Source organism: Bos taurus, chromosome 11 (genome assembly GCF_002263795.3).
Source record: "Bos taurus isolate L1 Dominette 01449 registration number 42190680 breed Hereford chromosome 11, ARS-UCD2.0, whole genome shotgun sequence".
In the NCBI taxonomy this organism is placed as follows: Eukaryota; Metazoa; Chordata; class Mammalia; order Artiodactyla; family Bovidae; genus Bos; species Bos taurus.
The window spans coordinates 21,327,180-21,352,469 of NC_037338.1; the positions used below are offsets into that span (position 1 = coordinate 21,327,180).

The 25,290-nt window shown below is 33.6% G+C and overlaps 1 protein-coding gene and 1 non-coding gene across 4 annotated transcripts in view; both read right to left on the reverse strand.

The window, feature by feature from the left end:
- Positions 1-25,290, reverse strand: part of SOS1 (SOS Ras/Rac guanine nucleotide exchange factor 1) — a 131,147-nt gene that overhangs the window by 23,369 nt on the left and 82,488 nt on the right. For all 3 annotated transcript variants that reach the window (XM_005212709.5, XM_005212708.5, XM_002691241.7), the window contains 9 exons: positions 20,674-20,801; positions 19,223-19,878; positions 10,233-10,314; positions 9,362-9,484; positions 8,747-8,850; positions 7,423-7,645; positions 5,961-6,080; positions 1,827-1,989; positions 1,224-1,341 (listed from right to left, as the gene is read on the reverse strand). In XM_005212709.5, coding sequence (XP_005212766.1) covers positions 1,224-1,341; positions 1,827-1,989; positions 5,961-6,080; positions 7,423-7,645; positions 8,747-8,850; positions 9,362-9,484; positions 10,233-10,314; positions 19,223-19,878; positions 20,674-20,801 — 1,717 coding nt within the window. The remainder of the gene's footprint in view (positions 1-1,223; positions 1,342-1,826; positions 1,990-5,960; positions 6,081-7,422; positions 7,646-8,746; positions 8,851-9,361; positions 9,485-10,232; positions 10,315-19,222; positions 19,879-20,673; positions 20,802-25,290) is intronic.
- MIR2284Z-2 (microRNA mir-2284z-2) lies at positions 22,051-22,125 on the reverse strand. Its single transcript, NR_107823.2, has one exon. It is a non-coding gene; the product is annotated as a microRNA mir-2284z-2 (primary transcript).

A 25,290-nucleotide genomic window follows, 5' to 3' on the forward strand; every position in this document is an offset into this window, starting at 1 on the left:
AGACTAAAAAAACACCATACATTTGGGACATGGTAAGTGAAAAAAGAAAACCCTGTGTACATGTCACACAATTACAACTATATACAATATGTATAGGACAAAGATTAAAAGCAAATACAAAAATGGTTATTAGAAAGCCTGAACAAAGATGTTAACTGAAAAAATACCAGGACATAACAATGTTACATGCAGTATAACTTAAAACTATATAGAAAATATACAAATAGAGATAAGGGAAAGGCTAGAAGAAAATATACCATATACTAAAAAGATTAAACACCACATATGTAATTGAGGTCATAATTTTTGTAAGTATTTAGAGGAAGAATCACCAGAGCATACATCCTAGCACAGAAAAGAAACCAGTGTGAAAGAGATACTGCTGCTGCTAAGTCACTTCAGTCGTGTCCGACTCTTGTGCGACCCCATAGACGGCAGCCCACCAGGCTCCCCCATCCCTGGGATTCTCCAGGCAAGAACACTGGAGTGGGTTGCCATTTCCTTCTCCAATGCATGAAAGTGAAAACTGAAAGTGAAGTCGCTCAGTCGTGTCTGACTCTTGGCGACCCCATGGACTGCACCCTACCAGGCTCCTCCGTCCATGGGATTTTCCAGGCAAGAGTACTGGAGTGGGGTGCCACTGCCTTCTCTGGAAAGAGATACTAAAGATATAAAATACAGGAAATAAATGATGGAATAAGAGAGAGAAACCTATCAGAAGGGAGAAGATTTAGATGGTTGGTAGGTTTCAGTCTTAACAGAAAGAAAAGGCACTACTTTCTTTCCTCTTGTGCAGAAGAGAGGGAAAAAGAGTAGGTAAAATTTTGATGTGTAGAAAGAACGTGTGGGCCCTAAGGCACATTATTTTTAGCCATGTGAAAAAAACTGTATATAAGAAGCATGGTTATAAATATGGGTAAATATGGTCATGCCTCTTCTGCAGAGTGTCTGGTTTATTAAAAGTCAATAAAAAAGACTTCTATGAATATTAAAACCGAAGTAAGCATTATACAATACTGAATGGCTGCCCATTATGGAAATAAAAAGTAGAATGTACATATTAAGCTTGATCTTAAAGTCCTCACAGAGAAAAATTCTAAGGGGATTCAGGTGCTAAATATTTGTTAAGTATTTTCAGCTGGTATATTAGACATGTGTATACTCAGTCACTTAATGAAAAACTGTCTTAGAAACATGATAAAAATTTAAGAAGAAATGCTCACCAAAGAAAGGCACACATGGTGGATTAATAGACCTGAGTTTTGCCAAATATTTCTTATAGTGATCTTCACTTAGTTCATGAGCTTCTTCTAAAATTTTCTTTTGGCGACTTGGTATTTGCTACAAGAAAAAAAAATATTTAGGGAATATAAATTTAGAAAAGGAATCACAGATTTTGCCCCAAAATGCCAGGCTTACAGTAAAAAAGCCCAAACATAACAGTATCAGTTTGACTCTAAGAATGATAACACTGCTTCAAGAAGACTGTCTTCATAGACTCTAGTACAATCTTAAAGAAGTGTGTGTATGTAAGAAAAATCTAGTTTATCTTGCCATTCCTCAATTATCTGAGCATTTTATTATACATTATATTACAAATCAGATGCTGAAATCTTTTTCTAACTTAGGCTAGGACCTGTGAATGTATTTTAATGAGGTTGCCTAATTTAAAAAGAGCACACCAATTCAATAAAAATTTAGATAATTACATCATTTTGGCTGTTACTGAAAAGATAGATGTGTCTCTAAAGATCATAATTGTTAAAATCCTGATCCTTAGAATGGGGAATGGAAGTTCATTTAAAAAAACACCTTTGCAAACCTACCTCAAACGTGTGGTCTAGTCTGTAAACAGGGGATGAGTTCATAGCACTGACAACCTCAAGAACACCATTGAAGTTGTTGAGCTCTTGGAACACTTGTAGAATCTCAATTATTCGACTCACCACAGCTACTCTTTCTTCTAAGTTTTCAGTTTCTACAATACATCTGGGAATCAAAGACAAAAAGTGAATTAAAATGTTTGTAGTTTTCCCAACAAAGGTATGATTTAAAGAATTTACCAAATAAAATGGAGTGGAGGGTAGCTATAGTATAACAATAGAGAGTATGTATGCAGGGTGGCAGGTAAATAGTAGGTGAATAGAAGGAAATGCTTTCAGTCAGGCATGCTGCTCTTCTTGTTTTCCAGGCCAAATCAGTCAATCATTTTTCCTACTGTATTTGGTGAGTTTGCTCTCAGCACTGGAGTTCTCCTAGGTGGCTCAGCAGGTAAAGAATCTGCCTCCCAACACAGGAGATGTGGGAGACGCGGGTTCAATCCCTGAACGGGGAAGATCCCCTGGAGTAGGAAATGGCAACTCACTACAGTATTCTTGCTAGGCAAATTCCATGGACAGAGGAGCCTGGTGGGCTACAGTCCACGGGGTCGCAAAGAGTCAGACAGGAGTGAGTACGAGCACAATGTCTATCATTTTGTTGAATGGATGCTGGTCTTCAGGATGTGGGTGTGTTCTAGGGAAATTTATTCTCAAATTTTGTAATTCTCTGACTCTTATTCTTCATCTAATCGTAAGATTTTAGTGATCAATGCTCAATTTTTTTGATATGTAGGAATAATTAGCTACATTTCTAAGAACAGCTCTTGAGATAAGCACTATAATGTTAAAAAGTGACTTTTACAATTAAGCATAAAATTTTAAAAATCAGAAAGAATAAAGAAGTCAATGAAAACAAAAGCTCTTTATATTTAAAAGCCAAGAATCCTTGGAAAGTATATATATCCAAGTAAAAAGAAGCTATGCTCAAAAAAAGAATTCCTCAGTGAGCATTTATTCTCTATTTCTAACATCTGAGAGAATTTTTAATCTACTACTCACTTATCGGTAAAGAAAATAATATTTTAAACTTGGTTTTCAATGGCTGTTCTGTCCTGTCTGACTTTTTGCACCCCTATATATTACAGCCTGCTGGGCTCCTCTGTCCATGGAGTTGTCCAGGCAAGAATACTGGAGTGAGTAGCCATTCCCCTCTCCAGAGGTTTTCAATAATGTAATATTAAACAAATCAATCTAAGAAAAAATAAAATACACATATGGAAAAATAAATATAAACCAATATTAAATATTAACAAAAATGTAAAGTTGCAGATTACACTATTCTCTGATGAGGCTGATCTAACACAATGAAAACAAAACACTGCAAAATTATCAAAATAAACTTGCCTTATTATCAAATTAAATATGTTTATGCATTAAAACATTAGCCAGATGTCTATAAATATATCATCTATTGGTTAACTATTTTTCTGGACATTTTAAAAGGCATGATACCAGTATAATATATTTACATCTTTTAAAAAACGATTTGAGTCGCTATTAACTAGGTATACAAAATGAGGCCACCTGGGGAGCTTTTGTAAAAACCAGGTAGGTCTGGGGTGGTTTCTCGAGACGTGATTTCAATTCTAATGCACATCTATGGCCAAAAACCACTGTGGCAAGTGAACAAGAACCTCTTCCACTGAAAAGGCAGAAACTGGACCCCTTATACAATGTTAACGGTGAGAATGCAGAATGATGTAGTCGCTATAGAAAACAGTATGGCAGATCCTCAACAACAACAACAAATATTCGAAAATAGGACTTTCCCGTGATCAGCAATCCTGCTTCTAGGTATTTATCCAAAACTACTGCAATCAGTATCTCAAAGAGATATTAGCACTCCCATGTTCATTCCAACACTGTTCGCAGTAGCCAAATACGGAAACAACCTAAATGTCCATCTACAAATGAAAGAATAAAGAAAACAAGAAATAGATGTACAATGGAGTATTATTCAGTCTTAAAAAGGAAATAAAAAAATGAACACTGAGGACATTATGCTACGTGAAATAAGCGAGTGGTAGAAGGACAACTATTGCATGATTCTACGTATGTGAGGTATCTAAAAAAAAAACAACTTATAGAATCAAAGAATAAAATGATGGTTCCCAGGGGAACCAGGAAAATGGTGAGTTGCTTATCAATGTATAAATTTTCATGCTGATTAGCACTTATTTACACAAGATAAAGAAGTTCTACAGATATGCTGTACAACATTATGCCTACAGATAACAATATTGTATTTATACATTGAAAAAAATCTTACCACAATTAAAAAAACAAAAGAGAAAAGAAAAAGAAATGGCTGCCTTCTCAGCAATCTATTAAAAATAGGACAGAGATGGAAACTGTCTGTAGGTCTTATGAGTTATGTTTCCTCTTTACAGACATAACTTAACTATTATGATGGAAAAGAGCCTTTGCAATTGAAGTATAGTTATTTGAGTTGATAAAGAAGAAATCAGGAAGCAACACTTAGAGGGCAAACTCCAAAGTTTTACTTTTTAGAGGCTAAGAAGTAAAATAAATAAATAAAAGGAAGTCAGAACTTTCAGAGGAGTTATTTCTCTTTAGGAATTGCTTTCTGGTCTTTACCCACACTATAGCTCCAGTCATTCCCTATGTCACTGGTCTCTTGTTCTGATAATGCCAATATGATCTGTGCAAATTTCACATCACCCTTATAAAACATGGGTCAAGATCATAAAAAATATGGCCAGTACATAAAACTCTTATTTCCAGTTCCAATTAAAAAACTGTATTGAGATTCTGGACTTCTGACATGACAAGAAGTTATGCTTCCTTACTCCTCAGGGACACTGGTGAAAATTATATAAGTTTTAGCAGTCTCTAGAAATGGCCCTAAAAGTAAACAGCAAGTAAAGAAACATCTATTCAGGAAATTTACAATTCAGTAAGAGAGGCAAGAGTCTGCTTCCTCAGAGAACCTTGCAGAGGTGGGGGGTGGGGGGACACAATTAGACAGCCAAAACCAGGGGCCCCATCTCCTTTGACATCTAAAATGTCAAGACTCAATGGGGGAGAAAAAAACAGGGAATGGTAAACTGCCTGTAAGACAGATCTGATAAGTCAGATTAAACAACAACAACAAAAAAGATTTCAAAGGAGTCATTCTGAATTTATTCACAGAACTAAAGGGGAGTATGATTTAAAAAGCAAAGTGGTGGGGGGTGCTGATGACAGTGTGCATCAATAGGAGTGTCCTAAAAAACACAGGAATTGCAGAAGAAACCAAATGGAAACTCTGGATTTGAAAAATATGATAATTAAAATAAAAATTTTACTAGAGCGACTCAATAGTCAGTTTGAACTGGCAGAAGAAATAAAAAGTTAAACTTATAGAGGTATTGTTTTTCAAAAATGAAGACAAAGTAAAGATTTTTCAATATAAACAAGAACTAAGAGAATTGTTGCTAACAGACCCACCATATAAGAAGTGCTAACTTAGGTTCTTCAAGCTAAAGGCAAGTAACCCCAGACAGCAGTGTGAATCCACACAAACAACACTGCTAAAGGTAATTAGTTAATTATAAAAAACGCTGTAAATGCCTATTTTTTCCTCAATGTTTTTTAAAACTGATTTTAAAAAACAACTGGATAAAATAATATGTATGTAATGTATTGTTGGGTCTATAACGCATAGAAATGTAACGTACGTGAAATACATTGCCAATAAGAGAGCAAAGCTGGGAAGGGCTAAGAAAATAATACCAATGCACTGCTAGATCTACATCGTTAATTATATGTAGTACATGTTACAATACCACAAAAGGGGGGTAGTGAAGAGAGCTATAGAGGAGTAACATTTTTATATATCACTGGAATTCGGGTATAATCTGAAACTAATTCTGTTATGATGCATGTGGCAAACCTAAAAGGCAATCATTAACAACAACAAAAACACTTAAAATGCTGTTTTAGAAAAATATTCACCAACTGTCAAAGAAAGGCAGAACAGAGGAACAACAACAAACACATGAGACACGGAAATAAAACTGCAGTGAAATTTATAACATCACTGACTGTTACAAAAGTAAGAAGATCGGTAAGACTTACTTCTCAAACCACAGAGTGAGATTAGTGGTGTGCCGGATCATTTTCAGAAGATTAGGAGAATTAATTTCTTTGTCTTCTTTTGTCCACACACTTCCAACTAATTCTGATGGCTGTACAGCTCTAAAATCATCAAGACATAATTCTGCATGATACTTTTCCCTCTAGTATACTGTTTTATCAAGTGAGATAAAAGGTTTACGAAAACAAGGTAAAACAAAAGCATTATAATTCTGCATTTTTTCCATTGATTTAAAAAAATTTTGTATGCATGTACCTGTGTACTCTTTTTATTGCTTTAGAGCAGTATTTTGCTTTGGGCATGGGTGGGGTTTCTTCACAGTGTCTTTCCCAGCACTTATAAATATTATCTAACAAATGAGGGTAAGAAAGTAGTTTGGGATAATTCTTTTAAATAATGATATAATAATTGAGGGTATAGTAATTGCTGCAATTCATAAATCTCCCCAAGGAAGGGAAAAAACTCTCTTAGGAGGAGTCTTGGGAAAGAAAAACAAAAGGTTCTAACACTGATTTTGGGAATAGTGATGATCTTTGGTGGGAAACCTATACATTTAGTTTCCTTTTCCATTTAGTTATTAAAAAAATAAACAGCTTGAAATCAAAAAAGTCTAAATTTAAAACTAGAAACAGGCATGTTTTTTGAGATTAGCAGCTATGCTGCTGCTGCTAAGTCGCTTCAGTCATGTCTGACTCTGTGCGACCCCATAGATGGCAGCCTACGAGGCTCCCCCGTCCCTGGGATTCTCCAGGCAAGAACACTGGAGTGGGTTGCCATTTCCTTCTCCAGTGCATGAAAGTGAAAAGTGAAAGTGAAGTCGCTGAGTCATGTCCGACTCTTAGCGACCTCATGGACTGCAGCCTACCAGGCTTCTCTGTCCATGGGATTTTCCAGGCAAGAGTACTGGAGTGGGGTGCCATTGCCTTCTCCGTTAGCAGCTATATCAATGTATAAAAACTAAAAAAGGTTAAATGGCTATGACTTAAGTTCATAATGACAATGGTGCTATCTCACTCACTGAGCCCTTACTCTGTGTGGGGCAATGTGCTAAGTGCTATAAATATATGGACTATTCTAAACCTTGCACAACAGCTCTAGGAGTAGGTGCCATCATTAACTCCATTTACTCTTGAGGAAACTAAGCAGCAGAGGAGTAAGTCACACAAGATCAAAGTTGCCCGAGGATACGAAGTTAGCAAATGACTTTAGTAGATTCACTAACTAGGGGCGACTGCATAGAGAGAGAAGCTATAAACCCAGCTAGAGCAAAGGTGATCAAGGAGTAAAAGAAGAGGCGTCTTCTATACAGAAGGCCTTCTCACAAGACACTTGGTGTACTATCTCATTATGTCTTATAATAATCCTACACGCCAGAAATCAGATTTCATTTTGAAAGTTAACTCATTTGAAATGATTTTTCAGCTTGAACATCAAATTACATACCGATATAGATCTGATTCAAGTAAAGTGAGTTGTCGAGCAATTTCTATTGGGTGTAAGGTGAGCAGGTCAAAAGTCTCGATGTGCCCAGGTCTGCTTATATGCCACTCAACCGTAGGAGGTGAACTCTGAAATGTAATATTATGACCTGGTCCATTGTCTCTGGCAATTTTTTTCCTTTGGATTATTTTAGTGATGGATTCAACCCATTTTTTCATTGCTTTACCTGAAATAACATTATATGAAAAGTAACATTTAAGTATTTTACTCAATATTTTATTTAAAAAAGTTTAAAATCATATAAATGATACCTGAATATATCTTTGTTATAAAAAGTTCAAACAACCAAAATTTAAAAATGAAGTTCCCCTTCACCATTTCCCTGTTTCCTATCCTAGTCTCATTTTTCTTCATGTGGCTAACCATTTATTAATAGTTTGGTATATATTCTTCCACATCCTTTTTAAATAAAATGAGAAAGTAATTTATTTGCAGAAAATTTTCACTTCTATTGTTCTAAACTTTAGCTGAAAATATTATTTTATAATCCTCTCCAAAAAAGATATCTTACACAAATAAGATTTATAATGATAGGATCATACAACATTAGCTGTTAACCTAACAAACTGCATTTTATAAACCAAACAGCGCCATAGGACTGATTCCTTCCTTTTGTGTGTTTTTCATGTGGCTTTGTTTTGCACTAGGCATGAAAGTACTATTATTTAATCCCTTATTTTTCGATTCTCATTTAAAGTGTACAGTGGAAATAGAAACAAGTTTGTCGAGGACATTTTTAGAAATAAAAGGGGAACTGGAGATCATCAATCTTAGCTTGTCGTGTTACTGAAGTCTAAAGAATCAAAATTATTTCACCCATTTATCTAACAAATGGCAAGAGTTCAGAAGAGAACTCTTGTTTCTCCGGTCTCAGTTCAATAAACGCTGCTGATTCTCTGTATGTTATGCACTATTTACCTAACTGTTTCCCAGTCAACCTCCATTGTGGTGTTACTACAACAGTTTCTAATTGTCCTCTGGTACACATACTTTCAGATGTGTAAAAACAGCATAAATTGAGACTCTTTCTATCCAAGTCCAAAATAATCAGTAAGTTGATTTACTAAACGAAAATTCACTGGATCAACAGGATCATTATTAAACAATTTGTAGGTCAAAAACATTTGATGAAAAAATTTAACTTTTCCAGTTGATTATGCTGGCATTATTATAAATACCTCTAAACTACAGTGAGTAGTGATGTTAGTTGATAGTCACCATACTTTTATTACATATAAAACTAAGGCACTTAAAAAAAAGAAAATACCTCTTACGGTTCCAATAAATTCCTCCATTCGCTGCAAAAGATCTGCATCTCTTTCAAAATCATAGAAGTGGTGCTCTACCCAGTGCCGACATACATTTAATACTCTGTGGTATTAACACAGAAGAAGAATTGAACTATATGGGAACTCAAACATAAACATTTATCACAATGAGAGGTATAAATGAAAACACAGTAACTCAACAAATTAAATACAGATGACCCTTGAATAACAGGGTTTGAACTGCACGGCTCCAGGTGTAATTTTTTTTCCCCCACTAAATCTATACCACAGTGTAGTACCCTAGGCAGGTGGTTCAATCTGTGGATGTAGAACCAAGGATTCAGAGGGCTGACTGTAAACTGGATTTTCCACCCTGCTGACGGTCAGTGTCCCTAACCCCCATGGTGTTCCAGGGTCAACTTTAATCTTGTAAGTGGCTTATCACCTTCAAAATTCTATTTTAATTAACACTTACACAGTAATTTCTGATAACTTCTCTTTACTTCACTCATTTTACATGTTACTTCCTCCTTGCTTGGGAAAGATCTTATTTACTTTAATTCTGAAACAAAAGTTCAACGAAGACTTATTTACTTATTTATTTTAATGCTTACCGCAGCTGCACAGGCTGTATATATTCTTTTCTAAATCTCTTTAGTTCTGCACTCAAGGGTTGATCCCCATTCTCTATAGCGATGCGATCAGCTTCTGTTGGCTCAGGCTCTGGAATTTCAAACCTAACATAAAATAGAACAAACTAATGAAAAGATCAATTATATCAAATTATGCCAACAGAAAACTATAAATCTTTTCACTAGTCAGCACAATTAAGAAAGCACTGTAAAAATTACTAAGGATATACACAACAGTGAAAACAAATGAGGTATCTATAATGTAAAGACTAATTTTTTAAAAAGAAATGAATACTTGCTAAGATAAATAAAACTAGAAATGTAATAAGGAATAAAGAATATATGCAATGTCTAAAAAATAGGTATGATTATAAAGGTAAGGGAATGATATTAATTTTGGGCTTGTGTAATTACTCTAAATAAGCTAACATAAACTTTTTTAATGGTAAGTTTTGAAAAGTTGAGTGCCCTTTGGTTAGAAACACTTGTCTTGATTATAGTACTTGTTCACTCCATTCTCTTCAACATGTGGTATATTAAAAAAATTCTATTTAGAACATTTAGATCATTAAAAATTCAATTTCCAGAGCCTAAATTCTACATTTTTATAGTTCTTTAACCTGGTTAATTCTATAAATTTGAAATTTCACATACTGAGTTTCCATGTAAAAAATATTTTTATATTTAAATAATCAAAGCTAACATAGTAATATAAAACAAATGGTCTTCCAAGATATTTTCTTCTTAAAGTATTCTTGAACTAAAATGTAAAGCTCATTCAAAATATTTCTAAATCTTAGCTCAATCTCATTAAAAAAAGAACAAAGAACTTAAACATTTTAAAATGACAGACCTTTCTATTATAAGACTCAGTAGTTCTTGAGGTTTACAAAAGGATCTATATGTTGTAAGAAATGTCCGAACAAAATTGGGATCTATGAAGAAAAAGGAAAAATATCTTATTAAAACCTTTTATGAAGAATGATTAAAATTATTATTTACATTTCCAAAAGAGATTAAATAGTCAGCTCTTAAAGTCCCAAAGTGTTTTGACCACACAGGGTGCTTTGGACTTTGTAATCAATTGCTAGCTTTAGTTTCTTCCTAAATTAGTGGAAAAATCATTGACACTAAAATTTTACATCAACTTGTTTCTTGACCTCTGCACACTCTGACTAGCTGATATTAAAACTCATTATTGACCACAGGAATGCAAAGGGAAGAAAGGCAAAGCACAGAAGCAAGTTTCTACATGCTACCTGGATCTCAGAGCATCATCAGGTGGTTTCTCTCTTTCAAAAACACAGAGGCCACAGCAATAACCCATTACTTTTCCCTGCCATCCAGACTAATTTATCTAGGATTAGTTATCTAGATTTCTTTAAATCATGTCAACAGAGCATTCAACTGGAGATTAGATCTTATAATGTCGTTGATTAAGTTAAATTCAGTTTCTAAATTGTTTTATTTCCTAGAGGTCTTAATTAAAACCGCTAAAAGATGCTTACAAATAAACACCTGTAAGTTATTAAAACTATTCAATGTATGACAATATGTTGATTTGGCTCTGTTTACAACTTTTAATTACTTGCACTGCAAATAGACACAATGAGGGGGCTTTCCTGGTGGCTAAAGGCTGGACAAGACTGAGTGAGCATACACACAGACACAATTAGAGTTTCACCATAAGAGCCCAAGTCTTCAACTGCTTCCACGAAAAGGACCTACTTTTCATTCATACGTCCATGAAAGCACCTGCTTTTCATTCATCGTAAAGCAGGAAGCTGACCGAGTGTGCCCTGCCTATCCTAGTCTCGGACAGTATTCTCCCAACCTGTGGAGAAAGGCTGCTGTCACCAGCACGAGAGACCTGGTGGCTGGGGGACAACTTCCCATAACGGGGAAAAAAAACCACTCACCAGTCATTGTAACTCAAATTTCACCAATGTCCACATTTAGGTGTTAAGAGTCTTTAAAAAGGAGGAGGGGAGAATTCAGTAACTTGCGTTTTTTATTGGGAGTATCCTTTTCCTATTTCACATCACTATGGAATGGTAAGCTCTAATTTAATGATAAATTTATTGAGAGTAGCAACTAAATTTATTTTTGTTAGGCTACATACTATGGGTTCTTTATAAGAAATACTATATCTTTTATTAGCATAGAATATAGCAAGAATCAGAATTTATTTGCGTGGAAAACCTCTATTTAGTCTGACTTTTGTCTGATTAAGAATCACCCTAAATTTAGCCTGAAAGTAAAATAACTATATTAATTTCCCACCTGCCAAAATAAAATTCATGGATTTATCATAAAAATCTATTTCCAATATACTGGTATATGTGGTCATCAAGATAATGACCCGATTTAAATATCAGACAACCCTGAATTTAAGATTATAATACTTTAAGTTAGAGAAAAATTTACATAATAAAATATATTCATTTTAAATCCCCTCTTCTCCTTTAGCTTCATACCTTCTGAGGCTAGAGTGGGTTACTGATAAAAGTAATTTAAACAGATACAATCCTTTAGTAATTTCCTCTCTGTTGGTATTTTATTGTTTGTCTTCAGTTACAGAGTTCCTCAAACGTTAAAGACTAATGTCTCAACCAGAAGAAAAGATTTTAAAACAGAAGGCTGTACAAGATTTTAAAACAGAGATTTATATCGGTTTCATCACAATCCTCCCTTCCAAGAATCTTCTTCCTGTTCTGCAAATCTATATGTAAGGTGAGGCTACTCAAAACATCATGTATTTAGGAAGCAAAGTAGTGGCCACTGTAGAGATACTGAGCCAGACCTTACTTAGTACAGAGTGCTCCAAATATCCCAGAGCTGTCAAAATTAAGGGTGACCTCTCCCTTTCAAAAAAACAAAAGTTTAGTCTAAAAGTCTAAAATCAATATCCAGGTCCATTTCTTCTCAAATTCCACCTAAGTCAGGCTAAAAATTTGTGGGATATCAAAGCTACTTTTAAGTTGAAAAACAAAAAAAGCAAGCTCTTAGTAAATTAAAGTACGTTTTAAGAAAGTTGGCTATTTTTAAAGGTAAACTATTTTAGAACAGCCTTTGCAGCTTATACCAAAGCTTCTGGCCATCTCAGTACTCTACTAACTAATGAAGATGCTGGGAAAGTCACGGTGTGTCCCACTGCCACATCAGTCAAAAGGGATCGCATCAATTCCTGATGTCTGTTACGTAATGAATTCAAAGAGCACTCACATCATTCATTCCATGTCGTTTCTGTGAAGTGAGCAGGGTTGCTGCTGTTTGTCCCTTTCTACATAGGAGAGAAGTAACTGAGAGTTTTAAAGTCACACAGTGGAGTGACAGAAATGGAATTGGAATCTGGATGGTGTGTTTTCTGATTTATTGCTTTTTTCTCCCATATCACATAACCTCCTTGGATTAAAGGATTTTGTTAAGGTTTCCAAAGCTGTGAGATCTAACTATAAAGAGTGAATACACGAGTTATATAGTCACTATAGAAATTTACATAAATTATTAATTCAGAATAAAGCTGTAAACCGCTAATCTTGCTTGGTTAAAGGCACTGAAGTCACTGAAAAATTAGCAGTCTAATTGTGATTCTGTAATTCTTGTTAAGCCTTCTTCCAGATTTTAGGAAGGAGCAGCTGTACCTTCCTGTACACTGTACTCAGAAGAGGAGTTTTTCGAGCTGGCGGTGAAATAAACACTCCCACAAGCATCACTGTTGTATTAACTTCTGAAGTGACTCAAGTTTAAGTTGTTTTTAGCCTGATTAGAAATTAGAGCAGACTTGCCAAAAGGAAAAACCAGCAGAAGCTAAAAACAAACCAAGAAAATCTGGCAAAACTTTAAATACTTTCAAAAAACATCTTAAAGGCTGCATATATTCCCAGGCTTGAATTAATTCTGGCTCTATTTTTAGTCAAAAGCCATAGAAAATTGCTAATGAATGAAAAACTTACATTAAGGAAGGACATAACATCTATACTTGAAATTTTAACACAAAATATCACATTCCAGATGCTGTTTTTATTTCTATTGATTTCCCTGTTTCAGTGATAGTAGCACATATAATGCTACACTAACCACTGGAGACCTTTATCTTAATGATGAGATGAAAGCCCAAGATAATTAGATACTTAAAAAACCCATCAATAAGGACAGGTTATGTAATTTTGTAGAAAAATAAAGTACCTACTTCACATTTATCAGACAATGATAGAAGCTAAGTTTTACACTGCCTCTGATGGTTGCAGAGCAACAGTTATCTCCCTGTATTACAAAGTGATGTTTCAGAGACAGATGGAAGGCAAAAGCATTAAAAATACAAAAGCCATGCTATGCTGATTCGGTTTTAACCGAATATTTGTAAGCACAAATATTTGTGGAGAAAATGAAAATCAACTATTTTGATATTCTCCTCTTTTTGTTTCTTGCTAGTGAATGTAATTCCATAAACTTCTTTCTCAAACATAAATCCTAGTGGATTTCAATATGAGCAATGGTAGAAATGTCTTCTGTGGTTTTTCTTCATTTTAGGTACCACTCTTTTCTACTTGACTCTCAAAGCCCTGTACTAAGATTTCTATCCTACTCTGCTTCCCTGCCCTCTGTCTACCCAACCTCTCTGTATGTACAAATTATCTTCCAAGTTTACCATCGTGTCCCTTGTCTAGGCCCAGGTTATTTCAAGTAAGATATCTCCTATTTTCTGCTGGTCTTTAGCTGCCTGTCTCCCTCACTCTAAAGCTATTCTTTCATAATATTTTATTGTATATTTCTTGAAAATCTTAGGAAATCAGAATATAATTACTATAACGTTCAGAATACGGCATATTACATTTGAGGTGAAAAAGTTAATCCTTTTTTTCAACACATTTTTATTGGCAAGGTCAATACATTTTTATTGGCAAGGTCAATACATTTATGAAATATTTGTTACATAGAGTTATTTATGTAAACACCCCTCCCCCAACCACCATAGTGAAACACTGTTAATCAGGATGTCTGTTCATGTGATAATTCTCCCTTTAATATAGCCATTTAAAATGCCACAAGAAACAATAAGCTCCTTAACAAGGATTTATAAACAATCACTCTTGAATTCCTTAAAAAAGGAAACAGACGCTATGCTGACGCACAAACACTTAAAAAAAAAAATCAGAGTTTAAAAATAGTACAGCACTGCCCTATAGATCAAAAATTGTTCAAAAGTTGTTTTTAAGAGCTAAAACACCCAAACGGAGCTATAGAGAACACAAACTTCAAATAAATCTAATGCAGTTTTTTTTGCAAAAATATAAGGGCCTAAAATAGCAGTAAATATTTTAAAGAAAAATATGAACTGGCTTAAGTTGTTTTTAATACCATTTTCTTTAAAACCGAAGTTCACCATGCATGGGAAACCCCTTTTCCCCACACTTTAAAATGAAAAGTTCTTTTTATATAATGTCAGATCTAATAAGAGACCCCCTACCTCAAAGTCATCTCATTTCTTTAAAAAAGATGATCAAAACCAGACACACCGTCTCCAAACATTTCTTTACACATGTTGTTTCAAAGTCTCAATAATGAATTTATACTAAATTATTTCCTGTAACTCTGGAATAGAACTGAAATTCCTACTTGCATCTCCTCCTTTTTATGCATATTGCTTTGTGTTTTCTTACTGTAAATAAAGGTCTCTTCATATCCTTGCCAGATCCAGAATGATACATCTAACAAGACAATGTCCCCCCACACCATTTCAGATGAATTCTGCAGTTCTGATGTAGTTAGCAAATTACTGTTATGCCCAGAAACACTGGATCTGCAGCACCATATATTAAATTCTACATAAGACTCTGTTGTAATCTTTTGAGCAACAATTAAGCACTTTCCAATTCACCTAAATTTACACAGCAAGTAACACCAACAGATTGGATTTTGTTAAAAACTAAAATTATAATGACCAACATCTAACTAAAAACTAAAATCTATGCATTAAAATGGAAGTTATCCATAGTTAGAATTTATTACCTATTTCAATAAGAAAAAACAGTACTCTGACTATATATTAGACCCATGTTTGCCCAGAAGTGAAGAGCCATTTATATTCCTGGTAATTCAAACCAAGCAAGCAATTCTATTTTTACTGTTCAATATACATAATAAAAATTATACTATAAAGATGAAAAAAAATTCACCTTGTATGAGTCAGTGTAACATGGCAGAAAATAAACTCTATTATTTAAAGAGTCAAGAAACCCGATTTCTCATACTCTTTCCTGCAATTAACTGATATGATTTCTGGCAAGTCACATAACCTTCAAGGCCTTGGGTTTGGGTCTATAAAGTGAACGACTGAGCATTTAAGATCTAAGCTCTGTTTTATAAATTACTGTAAACACTTGAGTGATCAAGTTGACTGAAGCCACAGTGAAGTCTGAATTAAGGAAGGTTAAACAAGTTTTCTGTTTTTTGATGACAATGTCTGACCAAGCTATAATCTAAAAAATGTCTGTAAGTAGTGCTTATTAGTTACTGGATTTTTCTCATGTATTACAGCCAATGTCTTTTATTACAATTCTATACAGCATAATAAAAATATGCAGTCTAACTTTTAGCTTTTGTTTTAGTGCAAGCCACAACTTACACTGTATGTTCTGATAAAAAATACGTATCAAACTACCGAACCAAAATTAAATAGAGCAGACCAACAGTTCTTAAAACAAATGGTTAATCCATTATCACTGTGTGAGGACTCAGAGTCCAATTAAGCTGGAAAAGGTCTTAAAAAAATAGCTGTTTGAATGTTTTACAAGTTCGTACATGGTCTATTAAAAACACATTCTATGTTGCCAGTAATACATTTATCACAGACCTTACAGAAGTCAAACAAGCTAGTAATTAATACTTATTGGTATATATGGTAAACCACAGTTCATGAAAGCTGCTTGTGGATTTTAGTTACACTAGTAATATATTTATGACATAAGTTAAAATATTCTATTAATCTTCAAAATAAAATAGAAAAGAAAAATGTCAAAAAAAAAAACTTAGCTATAATACTCTAAACCCAACACTGGCTTTTTATTCCTCAAGAAATTAATGAAAGGAATTTTTTAAAAACTTTAACATTTTAAAAAAGTAAAAAGATCTTGTCAATTTAAATTTGGATACACTTAACTCTGCAAAGTTCTATAAATTTAGAAAGCTGAGTGCATATTAATTAGAAGTTACTTAAGTTATTCTGTTTAAAAGCTAAAGATTAATATAAATGAGGGTGACTATCAAAAGTAACTAATAAAACACCATAGCAAATGTGCTATGTCTATAGATTTGGTGAGCACTGTGTATATTGAGGAGAAGATTGCCAAGACTAAAGAAAAACTATCAGCTATGCTTGTTAAGTTTTGTTTAACTTAACAAAAAATAAATAAAAGGTCTCTAGAAAAGAAATATTTAATTGTAGTGCTATAACTACTATTAACAATCATAAGGTAGTTCTGTGAAATAAAGCAAGCAGTAAAGAATATTTTTATCACTAACAGTAGCGCTTTAAGGAAAACAATTATATTAAAAAATTTGAAATTTGAAAATATTTTTGAAATCAAATACCACTTGACTTGATAGGAAACACTGGTAAATCTTCTTTAGCACCTGCCACTTGTACTGCTCTACAGAAGAAAAAAGAGTAGAGCTTCTGTCTCACAAACACAGATTAAAATCTAAGGATTAATTATACTCTCAATAGTCTAAGAACCCAAAACAAAGGTATTTAAAATAAAATGATGAATACTTTAGAATGTTTAGGCTAAAAATTTCTGTGAATCTTCTAAGATACAAAAATCAGAATAATGTGGCAAGAAGAACAATTTGAACTTTCATATCCTTAAAAATGCCTTAAGAAGGACCAAAGAAATAACTGTTTTGCAACCATAAATTTCTGGTAATTGAATAAGATAGTTTTTAAGCTGTATTCTAGATCTTAAAGTTGATGGTGATCAGCTAAATAGATGGGTCGTATTTACTACTGAAATTGCACCTATCAAAATTAGTTTCACATGTAAAAAAAGATGACATAATAATGTATTTATTTTTCATGAAAATCCTAGGCAGCTTATTTAAATTTTCTATACTTGGATTTATTTTTTATTTTTGTGTCAGCAAAATGAATACCTGACTACATAAGTTTCTAAGTGAAAAATCAATAGTAAAATTGATTAATTAATAAAATCAATTTTACTAAAAAGAGCAAAAATCCCAGAGTCTTTTTTTATTATCATCAACATGTTTCAGTTACTGCCTGCTTACTACCAAATGGCATATGCTTAAAAAGCCTAAACTGCTTTTAAAATTACCTATGGGGGGAGAAAAACACTATCATTTTACAACAGAAAATATTAGCAAAAGAACTACCAAATAGAGTCCAAATAAAAACTAAAAACAAAACACGGGCTTATTTATCCCAGACATGTGGAGATAATGAAAGAGATCATATTTATAACATGCTTTGAGATCATGGAAACAAAATTATAATTTTACTTTTTTGCAAGGTGGCCCTGATAGTTTCCAGGCAATATGAGTAGTTCTGACCAGGTATTTAATAAATTAAACAGATTAACAGTGTTGAATACCATTCATCTTTATTACAGTGGATTACAGTTAACGGATATTCTTAAAAGTTTAATTGAACTGGTGCCAGAATAGTTTCCAGAGAGAACTAAGAGCCCATTTGAAGAACTTTAAAAACTGGGAAATTTCCTCAGAAACACACGTATCCTAGAGATAGAAATATATTTAAGCAAAAAGTCTGGAGATGGAGGTTAACTTATACATTCAACTATTTTAAGACCAGCACTTTTAAGAGTTATGTTTGATTTTATATATATCTTTGTAATAAAAGCATTCTTTGAAAGTAAGTTTACTAAGAGCTTTCACCTTAGTATTTCATTTATTCTTTCCAACAATATTCTAAGATAGCTGTTGTGATGTTGATTTTTGAGATGAAAACTACACTACTTCTGAAACCTTAAGAAACTGTGATAGAGTGAGGGTGTGAACCTAAATTTAGTGCTCTTTCCACAGTATTTTATAATCCTCAAAATTCCTACTATGTAGGGAAGCTGAGGAAAACTGGAGTATCATCTGTTACCTTATTAGAAGAAATAAAATTAAAGAATCGACCATTACATTTGTTCCTTACCTCCCAAACATTATATTTGATTCAGCCCACTTAGAGACAAACATGTCTCAACACTCTAGGAAACCTCCAAACCCCTATGTTTATCTCTAAAAATTGCCATAATAAGGTACATTGTTTTCTAAATAATATCAGTTGTAAAAAAATCCTGAAAATTTAAAAGACCCCAGGATTGCTAAATTTAATAAATTTTAGGAATGGAAATTAAGAAAAAGCAATGCTGTATATATTTGTACTACTGGTACAGTTTTGGTAATGGATACATAACATATATTAGAATTTTTACTTATTTTATAATCCCAGTAATGAAAGAGAAAAAAGACGTAAAGGAGTAAAACAATTTTTAGATCCTAATGATGACTGATTTATCACTAGTTTCAGTCTTATTTTTGCCACTGGCTAACTGGGTAAATTTAGCCCAGTAACTTTATTTGTAACTCTGATTGTCAAGTTAAAATAACATACGTAAATGTGGTAGAAAAATTATAAAATTTCATAGAAATATAAAGTGGCAGTCTTTTTAGTCAAAGGAAAATGAACTCTGACAATGCGGAGGTCTTTTGTTGTCAGTTTGCTTTCTATTTTAGGCACAATGACCTGTGCAACAAAGAAAAATCAGCCTGAAGGAGGAGAATAAAAGAGACAGGCAAGTTCGTATGTCTTACCTGCATACATGTGGTATGTGAGCCTCTCTATAAGTTTAATAACGGTTCCTGCCTTGATAATTGGAATTCCAGCTTTGGGCTGCACGTTTTCTTCAAATATGATATTTTCTTCAGAGTCAGGCTCTGCAAATCTATAAACGTCAGCACTAGGGAGCCTCATCTGCTCCTCCTTTTCTTCCTGCAGCATGGTCACATCAAGCATTCTTTCCAGGGTACTCCGGTACTGTAAAGATATCAATGCTGCCATCCAATTGTTCTTCTCTTCAGCTGACTTGGCAGAAAATATAACACTATTTTCATCTTTTAAAATTATTTCAAAAGCATGCTTGTACTCACTGGTGTCATCTTTGTCATTAATTTGTACCTTTCTCATAAAAAACTTTTCTTTAAGACGATATTCTGCATTGCTAGCACCAGGTAGTCTTGGCTGCCCATGATTTGATTTACAGCAAATCATTAAGCCATCAAAGAGAAATATGTGTCTCTCATGTTTGGCTCCTACACGTGTAAGAGTTCCTTCCATTATAAACTCATTGCAACACTGTCCAATGTCTTTTCCCTCCCAACCATCAATATTCTTCTGAATCTCGTTCATTTTCTTGATTGCTAGTTGTTTCCCCTTCATTTGCTGACTATAAAACCGACATGCAGATTCACTGGGATAAAGGAAAAAAACACTGTTAGTACAAAGATGACAGGGAATCTATAATTCATGAATATTAACGACAGTGCTAAAGCATATTTTTAAAAGTTGCACTGTGAAGGTTTTCACTGAATCTCCAAATATATTAGTGTTACAAAGTTGCACAATTTTGGAAACTAAAGCAACACATTAGAGACATTTTTTTTAGTGCTCTAAAAAGAACAGCTGACTATTGACAAAAATCTACCCTATATATTTAGCTACAGAATGATTATTTCTACCATGGCTACTAAATATTTAGAATGACAAGTATTACAAAGTAGCCCAATACAGTGAAAAAAAAAGTAAGAGATTAAAAAATTTATCTAGAAATGCTTAAGTAGACAATACCTAAAGCTAAAAACCATGCACTTATTATAATTAGGAAACTGGAAGCGTATTATCTGAATTAATGCCTCGAGTTACATAATCCCTAAAATAAAGGCCACTACTGATTTTACTTTGACAGAACAACGTTGTTGACATAAATCTACCCAATACATTTGCTCTAGCTCTCCTTTAGCTTACCAGTTGACTCTCAGGAGGTCTTGTCTGGGAGTATGCAAGGAAAATGCACAAATATGAAAGGTTTTTCAAACAATAACAAATTCTCTTGGCTTTGATGTCACTTCCTCTGAAAGACCAAGCTTGTCACTAAAAGTATTTTCTTCATTGTTTACTTGAGGAGGGACCAGGGATCCCTGAATTTATACCACAGTATTGAGGGTGAAAAGGAGGATTATTTTAAAAAAAAAGTGAAAATATTCACCTAAGTCTTCGTTTTGCAAGACTTTTAGAACATATTTTTTCCATACCACTCTGAACATTAAGCAAAGCTGTTATTGCTTGTTTCAAACATTCTTTGTCTTCTTGATCCTCACTCTTTTCTTCTAACTGCTGCAAAGTTACAAATGACAAATCTGAATTAACAGAACAGTTCTGGATAAAAATAAAACCCATTTTATTGATAAAGATAACACTGACTCAACTCTTTCTGCTGCAATTAAAATTTTAGTGTGTCATAAAATACATTATTCTTTTTAAAAGTCTTTTTCTTCTAATATGTATTACTATCCGTATGACTATGGAACCTAGTTTTCCTAGATTTTGAGTAAAACTAGTAAAATATATGTCAGTGAAACTCAAGCACATTTTCAATTACTGACTAAAGATACTACATGTGCCAGCAGAAAAAGTAAAGTAGAAACTGTTAAAAGATGTCACACCTTCTGACAGGCAGGAATGTGCATTTTTTCAGACAAATATTACTGAAAAGAAATGAGGAATATAAATTATATTTTTAACTATCACAGGTCTTGGAACAGCAGTAGATACATAGGTGAGATTTTTTTTTTTTAAGTTGTGTAATTTGGTCTTAGATTTCTGATTGCCACATTACTGTTCTCAGCAATAGAATGCTTAAGAAAGATGCTTAAAAATACAGAGAAGGATGCAATATAGTATAAAGGCAGTTGAAGATACAAGGCCTAAGATCAAAATTTGACTCTTACTTTCTGCGTGAATTTGGGGCAAGTTATTTGATTGAGTCCCACTTTTCCTATCTGTCAAATGAGGCTTATAAAAAGCCTGCTTTGCTTATTTTATGGGGTTGCTATTAAAAGTCAAAGCACTCTGAAAAAAATCAAAGTCCTTTGTAAAATAGTAATGTACAACATTATTGTAAACTGCTTTCCTTTATAATTTAACTACAGAATTAACATTAGTATCATGAAGAACTTTGTCAGTATTCACATGTGAAGATTTTGAGTAAAAGTAGCAATGTATATGTTAGTGGAACTCAAGCACATTTTCAAATACTAGCTAAAGATACTACATGTGCCAGACAGAAAGTCTGTACTTAACAGGATTGAGTCATTAATAATTACTAATAATCAATATGACAAGGTGGTGGTAATTCAAGCAAGCAATTAACTGAGGTATAAGTGACAATGATTCAGTAACCTTATAAATCTGTGGCTACCAAAGAGAAGTTAAGAAATAACATATATTAACAGAGTTTTCATGCAACATTTGAGAACACTCACTCTCTATCATAAATGAAAAAGACTTGAGAAATAAAACCATAAAAATTTCAAAGTAACTTAGAAAGGCTTACTTTTCAATGAGCTTCATTATCCATTAGCATTGGGTTGGCCAAAAAGTTCATCTGGGTTTTTAAGATATTACAGAAAAACCCAAACAAACTTTTTTGCCAACTCAACACTTTAAGAGCCTTATGTTCAAGAGGCGTTTCTTAAAGACTAATAATACATTCTTTTTTGTTTCAACTGATACAGGTTACACACACATGTGTGTGTGTCTACTAATGACCTATGAAAAGTAAACATATTCAATGCTCCAAACCATTTTTATAAAAATAATTTACTTAAAATATCTTAATGCTCAAATATTCCAGAAGTAACAAATATAAAACATCAGGTCTTATTATTCAGATTTCTTATATCCATTATTTAAAATTCACTGAGGCATAATCCACCCTCTCTGGAAATTTAGTCTCATTTGTGTTAAACAAAACAAAAATCTAGTCACAAAATTTCCAACATAAAAAGGGTTACGGAGGAGACAGTTTTTAAAGGATAAGAGACTTAAAAATAGATACATTAAAAAATGCAAATACTTTTTATTCATAGTGTTCCTCTTCACTATGGTCAGCTATATCTATATTAAAGAAAGCCAATGGCCAAGTTTTCATGAAGATAAAAGGTTTTTACTTAAGGGTAGGCTGAAAGCTGGATTCTGGGTAATCTTTCAAAGTATCTTCCATCTCTATTGGGCTTCCCTTGTGGCTCAGCTGGTAAAGAATCTGCCTGCAATGCGGGAGACCTGGGTTCAATCCCTGGGTTGGGGAGCTCCACTGGAGAAGAAAATGGCAACCCGCTCCAGTATTCTTGCCTGGAGAAGCCCATGGACAGAGGAGCCTGGCGGGCTACAGTCCACAGGGCCGCAGTCAGACACTACTGAAGCAACTTAGCACACAACAGAATATTAGAGTCCTTTATATTCTATCCTTTGATTTTTTAATATCATTAATTCAGGCAAAAATACTGGAAGTCATATAAGACACACAATTCTAACACACATAAAAAGAACTTTCAAAGTAACAGATTCATTTAGACATGCATTTGATTTTCTATTCTAAAAAATGTTTTAAATTTCTGAGTCATGTTCTCTACCATTAACTATAGCATTTCATGGGGCTTTCCTGGTGGCTCAGATGGTAAAGAATCTGCCTGCCATGCAGGAGACCTGCATTTGATCCCTGGTTGGGAAGATCCTCTGGAGGAGGGCATGGCAGTCTACTCAAGTATTCTTGCCTGGAGAATCCCATGGACAGAGGAGCCTGACAGGCTACAGTCCATCGGTTTGCGTAATATTTACCTTTATAGCATCAGTCAAGCATCTAAAACAAATTTCAATGTAATAAATGACTTTTCTTATAAGCATTCTTTGCTTCTTTTACTTAACACAGCTGATTTAAACTGGGCATTGGTGAAGAATAATTCAAGTTAACTATCACCAAAGGGGTAGCTTATTGTTGCTACAGAAATAAACCAAGGGCAATTAGTATGTAAATGAAACTTTACAAAGCAGCATCTTCTTGTTACCAAAGTGATATCCATGCTTTTCATGGGGGCCTATTTAATAACATTATCTAACAGCAATTTCATTTTACAAATGACTGTTTACTAAATAGTTAAAAAATTTTTCAAGTCCTGATGATATATTGCCATATATGAGAATATACTTAACCTTATCCAGAGAATCATATTCTAAAGCACAATGGTAACTCATAATGACCTATAGATATGACTAAATTTACATTTTCAAAAGAAAGGAGTCACTTTCACCAGTGATTTTGGGTGGGGAGGAATCCTTTAGAAATAAATAGAAGAGGCAGTAGTCAACATAGTATATTGTGTGCCCAAAGGAAACCCTGAGAAATTGAGCACTGAAGAATTGATGCTTTTGAACTGTGGTGCTGAAGATGGCTCTTGAGAGTCTCTTGGACTGCAAGGAGATCAAACCAGTCAATCCTAAAGGAAATCAGTCCTGAATATTCATTGGAAGGACTGATGCTGAAGCTGAAACTCTAATACTTTGGCCACCTGATGCGAAGAACTGACTTATTGGAAAAGACCCTGATGCTGGAAAAGACTGAAGGTGGGAGGAGAAGGGGACAGCAGAGGATGAGATGGTTGGATGGCATCATCGACTTGATGGACATGAGTTTGAGTAACCTCCAGGAGTTGGTGATGGATAGGGAAGCCTGGTGTGCTGCAGTCCATGGGGTCGCAAAGAGTCGGACACGACTGAGTGACTGAACTGAACTGAACTAAGAGGCTATACACTGGAAAAAGATAATTCACAACAGTATTCAGTAGATGAATAAAATTAACAATCGGTTTATACATAAAAAAATAAAGTGTTGAACCTGACACAATTTTATGAGTCCAACTCACAAACAAATTGTCCAATTCACAATCAAATAATGCCTTCTCTTAAAAAACACAAACTTGAATCTATATGCTTTTATTTCTAGAAATTAGTTTTCTCCAACATGAAATAATATAAAATGAAGGAACTGCCAATTACTTGATGATGGAGGCAGGCAGGACCAGAACCCAGGAGTCTCAACTCTCAGCCCTTTTCAATATACTATCCAGGGAACTGAAAAGACTGTAAATACCTGTTTAAAAAATATTCATCAAATAAAACATTCCATTCAAATGGTAAACTGCAATGCATAAGGATGACAAAATATATCATCGAGGAATAAACACTGTAGTATAACTAAATTGCTGTGCTGTACACCTGAAACTTACACACTATTGTAAACCAACTGTACTTTTATAATTTTTAAAAAATATATATTAATATAATTAAGATTTGGAAAATAAAGATTTATCTTTATCTTAAATATTATATGTACATATAAGATTTCATCACAAAATGTGAGAACAAAAGCAAAGACGGGAATCATGAAGTAAATTTCATAACAGGAAGGTCCTTCCTTTCCCTCCAAAAGTTATTTTTTGAGTCAAAAAATAATTTCATATATGCAGATAATTCTACAATACATAAAATTTCAACCAGTATATGATTTTAATGATATTAACAAAATTTGATCTTTTTTACTTAACCCTCATTTTCTCCCAAGACAAGTGAGGAGATGATCATTTTCAAAATGGTATATATTACATGAAATAAATAGTATAACAGTAAAATAGTATAATTCTTCAATAATTGTAATTTAAATGAAATAGTATCTTTATTAAATTAGTCAATGGTTGAATACATAAAAAGTAAATCTTAAAATATAAATTCTAACATGACATAGTTCACTATTAGGAAAGAAAAGCAAAAT